The 13,699-nt window shown below is 39.4% G+C and overlaps 1 protein-coding gene across 5 annotated transcripts in view; it reads left to right on the top strand.

Moving 5' to 3' along the window:
* The window catches only part of IWS1 (interacts with SUPT6H, CTD assembly factor 1), a 43,948-nt gene that overhangs the window by 17,863 nt on the left and 12,386 nt on the right, over positions 1-13,699 (top strand). For all 5 annotated transcript variants that reach the window (XM_036884127.2, XM_036884121.2, XM_036884122.2 and 2 more), the window contains exons 3-6: positions 7,572-8,517; positions 9,589-9,775; positions 10,631-10,688; positions 12,789-12,886. In XM_036884127.2, the coding sequence (XP_036740022.2) occupies positions 7,572-8,517; positions 9,589-9,775; positions 10,631-10,688; positions 12,789-12,886 (1,289 nt within the window). The remainder of the gene's footprint in view (positions 1-7,571; positions 8,518-9,588; positions 9,776-10,630; positions 10,689-12,788; positions 12,887-13,699) is intronic.

The following is a 13,699-nucleotide window of genomic DNA, read 5'->3' as shown; positions in this document are numbered from 1 at the left end:
TTAGTGATACCAAAAAAAAAAAAAAAAAAAAGACAGTTCCTGTATGGTAACCTCCAATGAGTTCTACACAAGGGTATAAAGGGCATATAAAAGTGTAGGCAAAGGGTCTGTTTGTGTTTATACAGAGGATCAAAGCCTAATTGGGCTACCCTGAAAATGAACTAAGATACGATATGAAAAAGAACTTCCAACATCAGCACTCTCTGGAAGACTCATGCCAGAAGATGATCATCAAAAAACCCCAACAAAGATCCACGCACTGCTACAGCTGTAGATGCACTCATCCCACCAGTTCCTGGACTTGCCATGGGAATGAAGAAGGAGATATCTAAGCTGGCCTGTGCATACAGTAAAACAACAAATTTGACTGGATCTATACTGTTGGAACTCAATCAAGAATTTGGAGAAGTGCAAATTGTAGCGCTCCAAAATCTTACAACTACAGACTATTTACTGTTAAAAGAACATAAGGGATGTGAACATTCCCCAGGAATGGGTTGTTTTAATTTGTCTGATTTCTGTTCTCTCAGACTGTTCAAGTTCAGTTGGACAATATCCACCATATCATAGATAAGTTTTCACAAATGCCTAAGGTGCCTAACTGGTTTTCTTGGTTTCACTGGAGATGGCTGGTAATTACAGGTATGCTTTGGTTATGTAACTATACTCCTATTATGTTAATGTGTGTGTGCAATTTAAGTAGTAGCTTAAAACCTATACATGCTGAAGTTACTCTACAAGAAGATATGTCAAAGAAATAATCAATCTTCCCATGTTTTCTCCCGCCTGCTACTTCTATAGCTTTTCTTCTTCCTTCCTAATTACAACCCTTAAATAGAATTCGTGCCTCATATCAAATTTACCGAGTATCATAATTCTTCCAAGTGGTAAAGACACCTCAAGACAAATGCTGGGCATAGAAGCCACAGGGCATAAATACGCAAAGAAATAAAAAGCTAACCATTTCAAACAAGAAGGCTTCTCTCTCACTTACCAACTTCACATTTCCCTGTATGGCCCCGGAAGATGACTGGTTAGCCAGAGACGGGTAAGATTCCTCAAGGGAGGAACAACCTAAGACAGGCACAGTCGCAGGGGGGTCATCAGGTGAGAAATTGGGGATCAACAGAGGCGAGGCTTAGAACCTCAGCCCCCCGTTCTGAGAGAAATCTTCTGCATACGTGGATGTTTTGTTGCCCTTGTCTAGCTTGGATTAACACATAGTCTACAGGCACACACCTGATCATCTACATTTGCTCTCTTACAACACTAAACTATGTTTTCTACCTTTATCTTGTATCTACCTACCACTTCAGCATTTTATTAAAAATAATAATAATAAAGAGAGAAATGTGGTATTCACATATAAATCAAGTATAAAAATCAAATGAGTATTCATATTTGAACTGACTGTTTATAGTTCATAATGCATGAGCAAAACCGAAAGTTTCTGTGATGACTGCCCTTGTACTGTTCACCATGTAACTTATTCACTATGTAAGAATTTGTTCTCCATGTAAGAACTTGTTTGTTATGCCTCAGAAGATTGGAGACTGACGAAAATTAGGCTTGGGGTGGATTAATGATTGTGCATTGAGCATTGACTCCCCTATACAGAATTTTATTGTTGTTAACAACCATTTGATCAATAAATATGAGAGATGCCCTCACAAACAAACAAACAAACAAAAAGTACACACTTCCAATTGTAAAATAAATAAGTAACCGGGATGTAATGTATAGCATAAGGAATATAGTCAAAATATTGTAACAGCTTGGTATGGTGATAGCTGGTACCTAGAATTATCATGTATATAAATGTTGAATCACTATGTTGTACACCTGAAACTAATGTAATGTAATACTGTGTGTCAACTACCCTTCAATAAAAAATAATTATCTACAAAAAAAAAATATGGGCAGAGGAACTGAACAAACAGTTCTCCAAGAAAGAAATACAGATGGCCAACACACATGAAAAGATGCTCCACATCGCTAATTATCAGAGAAATGCAAATTAAAACTACAATGAGGTATCACCTCACACCAGTAAGGATGGCTGCCATCCAAAAGACAAACAACAACAAATGTTGGCGAGGTTGTGGAGAAAGGGGAACCCTCCTACACTGCTAGTGGGAATGTAAATTAGTTCAATCATTGTGGAAAGCAGTGTGGAGGTTCCTCAAAATGCTCAAAATAGAAATACCATTTGACCCAGGAATTCCACTCCTAGGAATTTACCCTAAGAACACAGCACTCAAGTTTGAAAAAGACAGATGCACCCCTATGTTTATCGCAGCACTATTAACAATAGCCAAGAATTGGAAGCAACCTAAGTGTCCATCAGTAGATGAATGGATAAAGAAGATGTGGTACATATACACAATGGAATATTATTCAGCCATAAGAAGAAAACAAATCCTACCATTTGCAACAACATGGATGGAGCTAGAGGGTATTATGCTCAGTGAAATAAGCCAAGCAGAGACAAATACCAAATGATTTCACTCATCTGTGGAGTATAAGAACAAAGGAAAAACTGATGGAACAAAACAGCAGCAGAATCACAGAACCCAAGAATGGACTAACAGGTACCAAAGGGAAAGGGCTGGGGAGGATGGGTGGGTAGGGAGGGATAAGGGGGGGGAGAAGAAGGGGGTATTATGATTAGCATGCATAATGTGGGGGGTGGGAGAAAGGGGAGGGCTATGCAACACAGAGAAGACAAGTAGTGATTCTACAACATTCTGCTATGCTGATGGACAGTGACTGTAAAGGGGTTTGTCGGGGGGACCTCGTATAGGGGAGAGCCTAGTAAACATAATATTCTTCATGTAATTGTAGATTAATGGTAACAAAAAAACAAAAAAAAAAAGAAAAGGGGGATTACTCCCTAATAGGATAAAACTAACTGTAAATCAACGATTAAAGCATGCTTTAAATATCCTTAATTTTGATCATTTAAAGGTTGTCAGATGATCAGCTATGGAAGTACATTTTCTGATAATATTCCTTTCTCTTACAAAAAAAAAAAGCAGTTCCTGTGTGGTGATCTCCAATAAGTTCTTCACAATGATATAAAGGGCATATCAAAGTGTGGGCAAAGGGTTGTTTGTGTTTATACAGAGGATCAAAGCCTAATTTGGCTACCCAGAAAACAAATTAAGATACGATATGAAGAAGAACTTCCAACATCAACATTCTCTGGAAGAGTCATTCCAGAAGATGAACATCAAAAAACTTCAACAAAGATCCTGGCGCTGTTGCAGCTGTAGCTGCATTCATCCCGCCAGTTCCTGGACTTGCCATTGGAATGAAGAAGGAGATATCTAAGCTGGCCTGTGCATACAGTAAAACAACAAATTTGACTGGATCTATACTGTCGGAACTCAACTAAGAATTAGGAGAAGTGCAAGTTGTAGCGCTCCAAAATCTTGCAACTACAGACTATCTACCTACTGTTAAAAGAACATATGGGATGTGAACAGTTCCCAGGAATATGTTGTTTTAATTTGTCTGATTTTTCTCAAACTATTCAAATTCAGTTAGACAATATCCATCATATCATTGATAAGTTTTCACAAATGCCTAGGGTGCCTAACTGGTTTTCTTGGTTTCACTGGATATGGCTGGTAATTGTAGGACTGCTTTGGTTATGTAGCTGTATTCCTATTATGTTAATGTGTGTGCACAATTTAATTAGTAGTTTAAAACCTATACATGCTTATGTTACTCTACAAGAAGATATGTCAAAGAAATAATCAATCTTCCCATGTTTTCTTCCGTCTGCTACTTCTATAGCTTTTCTTCCTCCTTCCTAATTACAACCCTTAAGTAGAACTCGTGCCTCATAACGAAATTACCGAGTATCATAATTCTTCCAAGTGGTAAAGATACCTCAAGACAAATGCTGGGCATAGAAGCCACAGGGCATAAATCTGCAAAGAAGTAAAAAGCTAACCTTTTCAAAGAATATTGCTTCTCTCTCACTTACCAACTTTACATTTCCCTGTATGGCCTCAGAAGATGACTGGTTAGCCAGAGACGGGTAAGATTCCTCAAGGGAGGAACAACCTAAGACAGGCACAGTCGCAGGGGGGCCATCAGGTGAGAAATTGGGGATCAACAGAGGTGAGGCTTAGAACCTCACCCCCCCCTGTTTTGAGAGTAATCTTCTGCATCCATGGATGTTTTGTTGCCCTTGTCTAGCTTGGATTAATACTTAGTCTATACGAACAGACCTGATCATCTACATTTGCCCTCTTACAGCACTAAACTATGTTTTCTACCTTTATCTTGCATCTACCTACCACTTCAGCATTTTATTAAAAAAAATAATAATAACAATAATAATAAGGGAGAAATGTGGGATTCACATATAAATCAAGTATAAAAATCAAACGAATATTCATATTTGACCTGATTGTTTATAGTTCATAATGCGTGATCAAAACTGAAAATTTCTGTGATGACTGCCCTTGCACTGGTTCACCATGTAAGAACTTATTCACTATGTAAGAATTTGTTCACCATGTAAGAACTTGTTCGTTACGCTTCAGAAGATTGGAGACTGTTGAGAATTAGGCTTGGGGTGGATTAATGATTGTGCATTGAGTCCCCTGTACAGAATTTTATTGTTGTTAACAACCATTTGATCAATAAATATGAGAGATGCCCTCTCAAAAAAAAAAAAAAAAAAAAAGAGAGTTACTACATGGAAAAACTTGTGATAGAAAAAAAAAAAACTAGTAGAAGACTGTTAACCAACAGTTTTCTCAGTTTAACTAATTATGTATTGGAATAGCCACTTACATGTTTATATTAGTCAATATGTATTTTCAATAAATATAACTGACATCGTTATAAAATATGTTGATAAAAACAGAATAAAGTTTTAACTGCAAAAAAATAAATAAATAAAATAAAATCCAGAAGCCTGTAGAAAGTCTGCATAGAACGTAGAGTGTTCTCCTTAGGCTCTCACAGAGAGACACAGCACGTGGAACTGTTGAGCGAGAGGTCATTGGGAAGTGGATTTGAGCTGCTCCTTGTTTTCTAACTGTAGGCCAAGCACGGCAGGCCCAGCCACCTGTCTGCTGTTGGAGAGGGTGAGTTTTTACTCATGAGTAGGACAGCGGTGCTGGCGGCCCGCTGCCCCAGGGCCCTCCCACGGAGAGGTCATGCTAGCCTTGGCAACGCTGCAGCAAGAGGGTTCCATTTGGCCACTGCTGTCCTGGTTTCCCCGGTTTCTTGCACTAGTTTGAGTCCGTCTGTGCTTCCCTTTGTGTTAGGTTTCAGCCCTTGTCTCTGAGTCTGCCAGTTTGAGGAGAAAAACAGTACTTTGCAGTATGGTTCTTTTCTGTTAAGCCTTGTCTTGTGTGGTTCCTGCTTGATTTTGAATTTATTTTGAGTGACTACTGAAGGTAAAAGATACATTTTGTTAAAAAAGGTCTCTGATCTTAAGGGCAGTGTATTATAAAGATAGATGTGTAAAGAATCTGAGTGAGGTAGAGGTACAAGATGCTGTGGGATCTGAAGGGAGGAAGGGCTCCAGAGCTCAGCCTTCACAGATGATGTATTTGAGCCGAGGCTTGAAGGGTGAATGTTTTCTAATGAATTAATATTTAATAAGGTCTTGTTGTGGATGGTTGGCTAGTAACATGTATTGAATGCTCATAGAGACTTCGCTGGCTGCCTTACTTCATTTGATCCTCAGAACAGCCCTCTAAGGTACAGATACTACGCCTAACTCTGTCAGATGGAGGATATTGAGGCCTGGAGATATTAAAATGTTCCTGGATTACACAGTAGAAGATAGCTGAGCTACAATTTGGACCCCAGATGTTTCTGACTCTAAAGTCTGTGTTCTTAACTATCATATTGCACAAAGTCCATTCTACCTAGAGAGAAAGCTGGAAGAGGCTTCTGGAAGGGGGGTGTTTTTGCCCCTTTTTTAGGTCTAAAAAGGACAAAGTGGTTAAAGGATATTCTAGGCAAAGGTAACAAGCCTTTATAAAGGCACAGAGGTGACGTCAGGAAGTTAGTATTTCTATGTGTCTGCAGTAGAATTTTAAGATGCGGTAAGAATCACTTGGAATAGATGTCAAAATGCAGATTATTTTACTCCTTCCTTAGACTTGCTGAATTAATACTGAAGATAAGAAGCACAAAAAATCTGTTTTTCACCAAAGCTCCCCAAGCAATCCTTAAGTACACTGAAATTTGGGAACTGCCGATGCAATGCATAGGGTTACTGCTGGCGAGGGCAGAGTGGGTTTGGAGAGGTAGGTGGGAGTTTGCTTCATCATAAACTCCTAAGCTTTGTGGACAGTTTTCTTTTTCTGGTAGTCATCTGGAGTGCTTTTGGTTTCTACTTTCTGTACTCTTTTTTTTTTTTTTGAAGTTGTAGACACAGTATACTTAGTCCTCTTTAAATAAGCCTAAGGGAAGTTAAAGTATGAGTTTTGTGAAAACATTTCCATGCCATTTATCTTGTCACTTAGTATGTTTCATAGCATCATGGTGGGTATATTGTTATTAAAGACCTTGGCTACTTGAAAATTGATCTGTCATAGTTCAAGTAATGTTAGTCATATATTCTAAAAGGAAATATTTGGCTCAGTAAGTTTAAGGGAAAACGCAAGCACAGAAACACTGTCATTTTTTAAACCAGAATATAAATCACTATGTTACTGAAAAGTTCAGATGCTAGATGGGAAAAAAGTCTCTTAGATCCTCATTATTAGTATTTTGATGTGTTTAATTTTATGTTTTTCTCTGTCAAGTTTTACCTTAAAGCATATGTTTTCAGATGACTTCCTGTAACATTGTGTGTTAGTATAGTCATGTTCTCCTAAAATAAAGCCTTTTCATCCAGGCTACTAGGTGTCTGACCGAGGCTCCCCCAGGTCTCCTTTTCTTGTCCTGAAAAGCCCTGTTGGGAGAAGTAAATGAACTACCAGGAGGGGGCCTAACATGGTGTTCAGCTCTTACTAGGTACTTAACATTGACTACTCCTCTCCTTGATGTTTGGATTCTCTTGGGAGAATATGCCCTATATATTAAATTAAATTTTACAGTTTTTAAGTTGAACTTTATAGTTCTTTTCCTTAAAATAATTTTAACCTCATGAAACCCTCATAAAATTCCTATTTTAAAGAACTTGGGTGTATAGTTTCCTCATATTTCTTTGAAGAATATATCTGGGAACTAGAGTTACATGAGAAAGGTTTTGTTCTTTTTCTTTTTTTATCTGGCTCTTCAGAATATAAGTCTGTGTATTATACATAGTGTGTCTGTACACACACATGCACACACACACTAAATAACCTGGGATATACTTTCTTTACACATTTGTTTTGGAGAAGGCCGGTTATCTTTCCCCATTTTGGGGTCCAAATCATGTTAGCCATTTCGCAAATAGTTGGCCTTCTTTAAAGTGGGATGTTAAAAGGACAAGGCTTTAACACTCAAGTGTGTATATCCCTACATTTAAAAAAAACTTGAAAAATTTTAATATTTCACTACTACCTGTTTGCACTTTCCTAATTTTTTCTCCCTTGGTTTTCCAGAATGAACCTAGTGATCAAGAAGATGGTCTCCACAAAAGACGTATTACAGACTCTGAGAACGACGACCCCTCAAATCCTAATGCCAGTGACTCTGAGAGCGAGGAGCTTGCCGGGCAGAAGGGCAGCGACTCTGAATCTGAAGGGCAGGCAGAGCTTCCTGCCAGTGACTCTGAGAACGAGGGCGCCAATCAGCGCGCGAGTGACTCTGAGAGCGAGGAGGCCCGGAAACCACCTGCCAGTGACTCTGAGAACGAGGGGCTTCTTAATGGGCATGCAAGTGACTCCGGAAACGAAGATGATGGAAAGCATCCTGCCAGCGATTCGGAGATTGAGGAGCCCCCAAAAAGTCCTGCCAGTGACTCTGAAACAGAGGATGCTCTCAGACCTCAAGTTACTGACTCCGAGAGTGAGGACCCGCCGACGCACCATGCCAGTGACTCCGAAAATGAGGAGCTCCCCAAACCTCGGGTCAGCGACTCAGAGAGTGAGGAGCCTCGCAGGACTCAGGCCAGTGACTCAGAGAATGAGGAGCTTCCCAAACCCCGGATTAGTGACTCGGAAAGTGAGCCCCTGAGGAACCAGGCCAGTGATTCGGAAAATGAGGAGCTTCCCAAACCCCAAGTCAGTGACTCTGAGAGTGAGGAGCCTCCGAAGGGTCCTGCCAGTGACTCGGAAACTGAGGACGCCTCCAGGCGCCAAGAGAAGCCAGAGTCGGGTGACGACAGTGATGGGGAGAATAGGGGCGAGGGCACGGAGGCACAGGGTGACTCCTTCCACCCGGGCAGCCACAGAGACAGCAGAAGGCTTCACACTTCTGATAGCGAGGTGGAGGAAGCCAAAAGGCCAGAAATTGACAGTGATGAGGATGAAGAAAAAGAGGGGGAGGAGAAAGTAGCAAAGCGAAAAGCTGCCGTGCTCTCCGATAGTGACGATGAGGAGAAAGCATGTAAGGAATTTTGGTGGGCTGTTTATCCATAGCTTCATTGACCGTCTAAGCTTTTGACTGTGAAGCCTTGTGTCTTTTTCTGGAATGTTAGATCTGTAGTCTCTCATTGAACTTGATGTTCTAAAGTATCACTGGTCTCCCCTGGTTTTCATTGGCTAGTTTTCGTATTATGTTTCCTTGGAGGTGTTCTAGCAGCAGCAGTTGTTAAGTTCTGACTTAACAGATAACCTGACTGAGTTTCAACGGGAATGTGGAGGACTTAGGTGTTTTGTGTTTTTTGGGTGAGGTGGAGGAGGGAAAGGATAATGTTTCAATGAAATGTGTGTACATAGCAGCCCAGTTGGCCCCAGTCAGCTGTGGCCCTTCCTGGCAGTTCATGTACTAGATCCCATCCAGATAGTAACTGAGCTCCCATGGGTACCTCTTCATTTGTTAAGCATAGTTGAATATACAAATGGGAAGAAGTTTGTGAGGGACTCGTTAGAGACTCCATGTCTCTGCAGAGTGTTCCAGTCTTTGCTACCTGGGACCCATTTTGATGGACAGTCTTTTTTTACTTGATTACTGTTTTTTATGCCCTTAGTTTTTTTAGAGAAGACATAGTCCCTTAAAGCCTGACAGCTGTTACAGTAGAAGGGAAAAGAGGACCACACATGTGCTAAAGGGACAGGAGAAATTCCAAACTGACCAGTGACAAGGAGCATGGGGGTCCCACCAGAGAACAGCCAGGCCTTTTTTGGTTCTGCTGCTACTGGACAGCATAACAGAAGGGATTCCAATTCTGCATGTCAGTCCAGTCGTTTTCTGTACTCCCCCAAAGGAAAGGGAGCTATTGATGCCCAGTTTTATGTTGGTGATCCCATTCTTCATCTTTGGGCCACTTTTTCCTAAGTAGTAACAGGTATTGTAAGATGACTCTGAATGAACCTTTTAGTTTTTTTTTTTTCCTAAACTGTGTGTCAGGAGGCCTTTGACTTTTGCCATGTACTATCATTTTAAAGCACCTGTGTACTTAGTAATACAGTAACCATGACAGAATAAAATTAATGGTGATTTTCTTTCTTTATACAGCAAAGAAGAGTCGTGTTGTCTCTGATGCAGATGACTCTGACAGTGATATTATATCAGACAGACCAGGCAAAAGAGGGAAGCCTCCAGCCTCCGACAGTGAAGAAGAAGTAGGGAAAGACTTGTCAGATAAGAAAAATGAAGAGAAGGATCTGTTCGGGAGTGACAGTGAGTCAGGGAATGAAGAAGAGTAAGTGACAGTGTAACATGACTTTTCAGGTTCACATCAGGTGGCAGAAAGGAACTTGTGTTTTGAGTTTTTTAAACTTGTATCAAGATTTCACAGTCAGGTGTAATATGATGCATCCCGCCTAATGGCATGAGTTTGAGGGGCTCTGGATTGCCATTCCTGAACTGTTGCTGTCACCTGCATCCATCATGGGTGCATCTCAGAAATACCAAGTGAAAGAAGTAGAAAGGACATGTCTGATTCAATTTAGGTGAAGTACTAAAACAAGCAAAGCTTATCTGTGGTGGTAGGGATTACAGTGGTGGTTGGCTCTAGGATTTTGGTAGTAGGGGATTTATTAGAAAGGGTCCTTTCTTGGGAGATGGACTTGTTTTTGTGGGTTTTTTTAATTTTACGTATATATGTGTTTTTTTTAATAAAGGTATTATTGATACACAATCATATAAAGGTTTCACATGAACAGCATTGTGGTTTCAACATTCAACCCATATTATCAAATCCCACACACACACCACTGCAGTCACTGTCCATCAGCATAGTAAGATGCTATAGAGCCATCACTTGTTTTCTCTGTTATACTGCATTCCCCATGACCCACCTATATTGTGATTGCTGATTATAGTGTCCCTTAAACCACTTCTCCCTCCCTCCCAGCCACAAGATGGACTTGTTTCATAGCTTGATTAGGTAATGGTTACATGAGTGTGTACTTTTGTCAAACCCATTGAAATGGATACTTAAGGCCCACACATTTTACTATACATAAATTACACCCCATCAGAAAAAGATTTTAATGGTTCCTCTGCAAATGAGAAGACAGAAATGAAATTTTTTTGGTATTTCCTTCTCTTCTAGAAATCTTATTGCAGACATATTTGGAGAATCTGGTGATGAAGAAGAAGAAGAATTTACAGTAAGTATAATAGAAATATTTCCTCTTTGACTATGCTTTCATTATTTGTTTTTATGACTGTTTCTCTCATAGGTGATTCCAATAAGTAGAAATAAATAGCTATGATGTGTTCAGTAGAAAAATCTAGACAAAGGGATTAAAAAAGTGAAATAAAAGAATATACAAAGGCATGGAGAGAAAATGGCACAGTTGAAGTAAGGTGGGAGGGGACACAGAGGCAGTGAAAGGCACTTGCTCTGAAGAAGAAGATTGACAAAACTTATGAAACTGCTGATTCAGGCAGTGGCAGGCCAGGTAATTTGGACCAACCTTGCTGCTAAGGACAACTAGAAAAGCTAGACAGAGTGTTTAAAAATCTGCTCATTATCAGAGGAAGAAGAGAAAAGAATTACAAAGCCAAATTCCAGCAAAAGACAGAAACCTGAAAAGGTAAGCTCAGCATTTAGAACGACTTTTTCTGAAATGTTTGCCTGTTCAGGCTGAGAGACTCATAGTAGTTTTGATAGCTTCATGGCCCAGGAAACAAGATTTGGAGGTCAGGGCGTGCTGAGGTTGGGATACTCTGAAACCCCGTGTTCTGGGTTGGAACTCTTACGATTAAGGGAAACTGGAAGTAGAATATCCTTTGCTCAGATTTTAGGCCAGCTTTGAGTCATTTGCAACCTAGAGAACCGCAGTCTCAAACTTGATGATAGTGATTTTCTTGGTTCTCTGCATTTCCACATAAATTTTAAGCCAAGCTTTTGCAGAAAATACAAAGTATAGACAGCATTTTTCTGTATGTAATGAAACTTGAAATAAAATAACAGTATCAGCAAACAAAAACACCATTGCCCCCAGAAATGCGACTTCCTTGTTAAACAGTTCTTAGAGTAAAAAAAAATCAGTACTTTTATTAATAAAGCAAGAGAGAGTGAAAGTAGATGGATTTAGAGTCTAATTCAAGATGATCGAAAAATAACAAAAGTAAACCTAAGGAAGATAGGGATAATTCATTCAACAAATATTCGAGAGCCTGTATGCCAGAGATGGTCTGTACACTGTCCTTGTGGAGCTCATACTCAGTTATAAACATTGTTGCACGAAAATAAGACATATTTCTCTGGTTTGGAGAATAAATAGCAGCTTGGTTGTAAGTTCGGTTCAGTGAGAAAAACAACATACTAGGTGAACCATTGGGCTAAGTATGACATAAAGAAAGCTGTAAAGAAAAGACTGACCATTTTAATTACATAAGAATAGAAAATAATGCCTGGAAAACCTTACCATAAACAAAATCAAACTGTATAAATGTGAGGATTGTACAGTTCCTGTCACAGAGGGCTAATTTCCCTAATTTTTAGAGATTTTCTACACCAGTGAGATAAAGATCCAACAGAAAAACGGGCAAAGGATTTTGGGGGTTCACAGAGAAAGATTTATAAATGGCTTTTTAACATGAAAAAAAGCCCAACCCTACTCACGTTAAGAAAATGCAAAGAAAACTACACAGGTGCCTTTTGCTTTCCAGCCGAGGGACTGGCGAGCGGCCAGTGTCTGGTAAGCCTGCTGAGGAGCTGGAAGCTGGGGAAGTGGGTGCGCCATGCTGTGCCGCGAAGACAGTTCCTGGGTCTAATCTCTGCGGGGTAGTTTGGCAAACACTTCACACACTTTCAAACACACATACCTAAATGTGAGTAGGGAAATGTGTAAACAAGTTATGGGTGCAGTTACATGGCAAAACAGTCTAAAGTCTTAAAAAGAATGGCGATACTTAATGCCAGTATGAATTGGTGTCCAAATTCTATTGTTAAATGTGGGTACAGTATACTGTACTGTACACAGTGTATACAGTATACCATGTACCATATGCTGCCATTTGTACAATAAAACGGGGAACTAAATATGTACAAGTGCTTGTATAATTGTAGGCTATTTCTGGGCTAGGGAAACTAAGAAAGTGTCTAGAGTGGGAGGGGCTTTTGCTATATGCCTTCTGATACCTATTTAATTTTTGTTCTGTGTGACTGTAGTATTTTAAAAATGCGAGACTTAGCAGTTTTACAGAAGAAAATCTGTTAAGGAGTTGTGGTAACCCTGGCTAACATACCCTGTTCCTAGGGTTTTAACCAAGAAGATTTGGAAGAAGAAAAAAGTGAAATACTGATTAAAGAAGCAGAAGATTCAGATTCTGATGATAACATAAAGAGAGGAAAACAGTAAGTTTAATTTTTAAAGGAATTTATTTGTTAAAGACTCTTTTTTTTAATGAAGGTAAAGACCATCAAACTCTGTTTTTTCTTATTTTGGCTCCTTGCTAAGTGTAGGAAAGAACCTGTTCCATTTTTCTCCCTTCTCCCTTCTCTACATACAGTGCTGTCCAGAAATTACTTGCTCTTGTTTTGTTTTTGTATTTTATTTGCCCTGTGCTTAGCTCTCTTAATTTGTGGAGTGCCAGGCTCTTAACTCATGTCTCACCAAGTAAGCTGTGATGAAAAATAACCTAAGAAAAAATATGTTTTTTGAGAGAAAAACTGATTTTGAAATCCAAAGGAAAACAGGCCAAAATCCTAACTACAAATGATTACTTGATTGTATTTCACATACTTTTGTTGAAAAGGTTGGAATCTGTGTTCAGAAAAATCTGGTGTCATGAAAAGTGCCAAACATCAGTTACTATTTATAGTTGTAAAGATAATGCCTTAAAAAAGTAGTTGTCCTTTTTAATACCTAGTGACATGCAAGAATTAGGCTGAATGGTTTGGCAGTATCTTTGGAAATGAAACTGTCGTGTAAATTAAGTTGTATAAGCCCTGCCATCTCACTCTGATAGTAGTAGAGAGCAAGTTAACTCTCGTAAAGTGTAATAATGCAGGTGAACGCTCTGCAGGTTTGAAGCTCCCCACAGGTCTGTAGGTTCCTATGTTTATCTCAAGTGCATTAGTTTTTGAGAGTTCTGCTTATCACAGAAAAGCAGCAATTTTTCTTTTTTTCTACTTAGGTTACATAAGATAAAAATATTCAGATAATTG

Source organism: Manis pentadactyla, chromosome 8 (genome assembly GCF_030020395.1).
Source record: "Manis pentadactyla isolate mManPen7 chromosome 8, mManPen7.hap1, whole genome shotgun sequence".
In the NCBI taxonomy this organism is placed as follows: domain Eukaryota; kingdom Metazoa; phylum Chordata; class Mammalia; order Pholidota; family Manidae; genus Manis; species Manis pentadactyla.
Note: the sequence above shows the minus strand (reverse complement) of the source record. Positions and strands in the feature narration are given on the sequence as shown.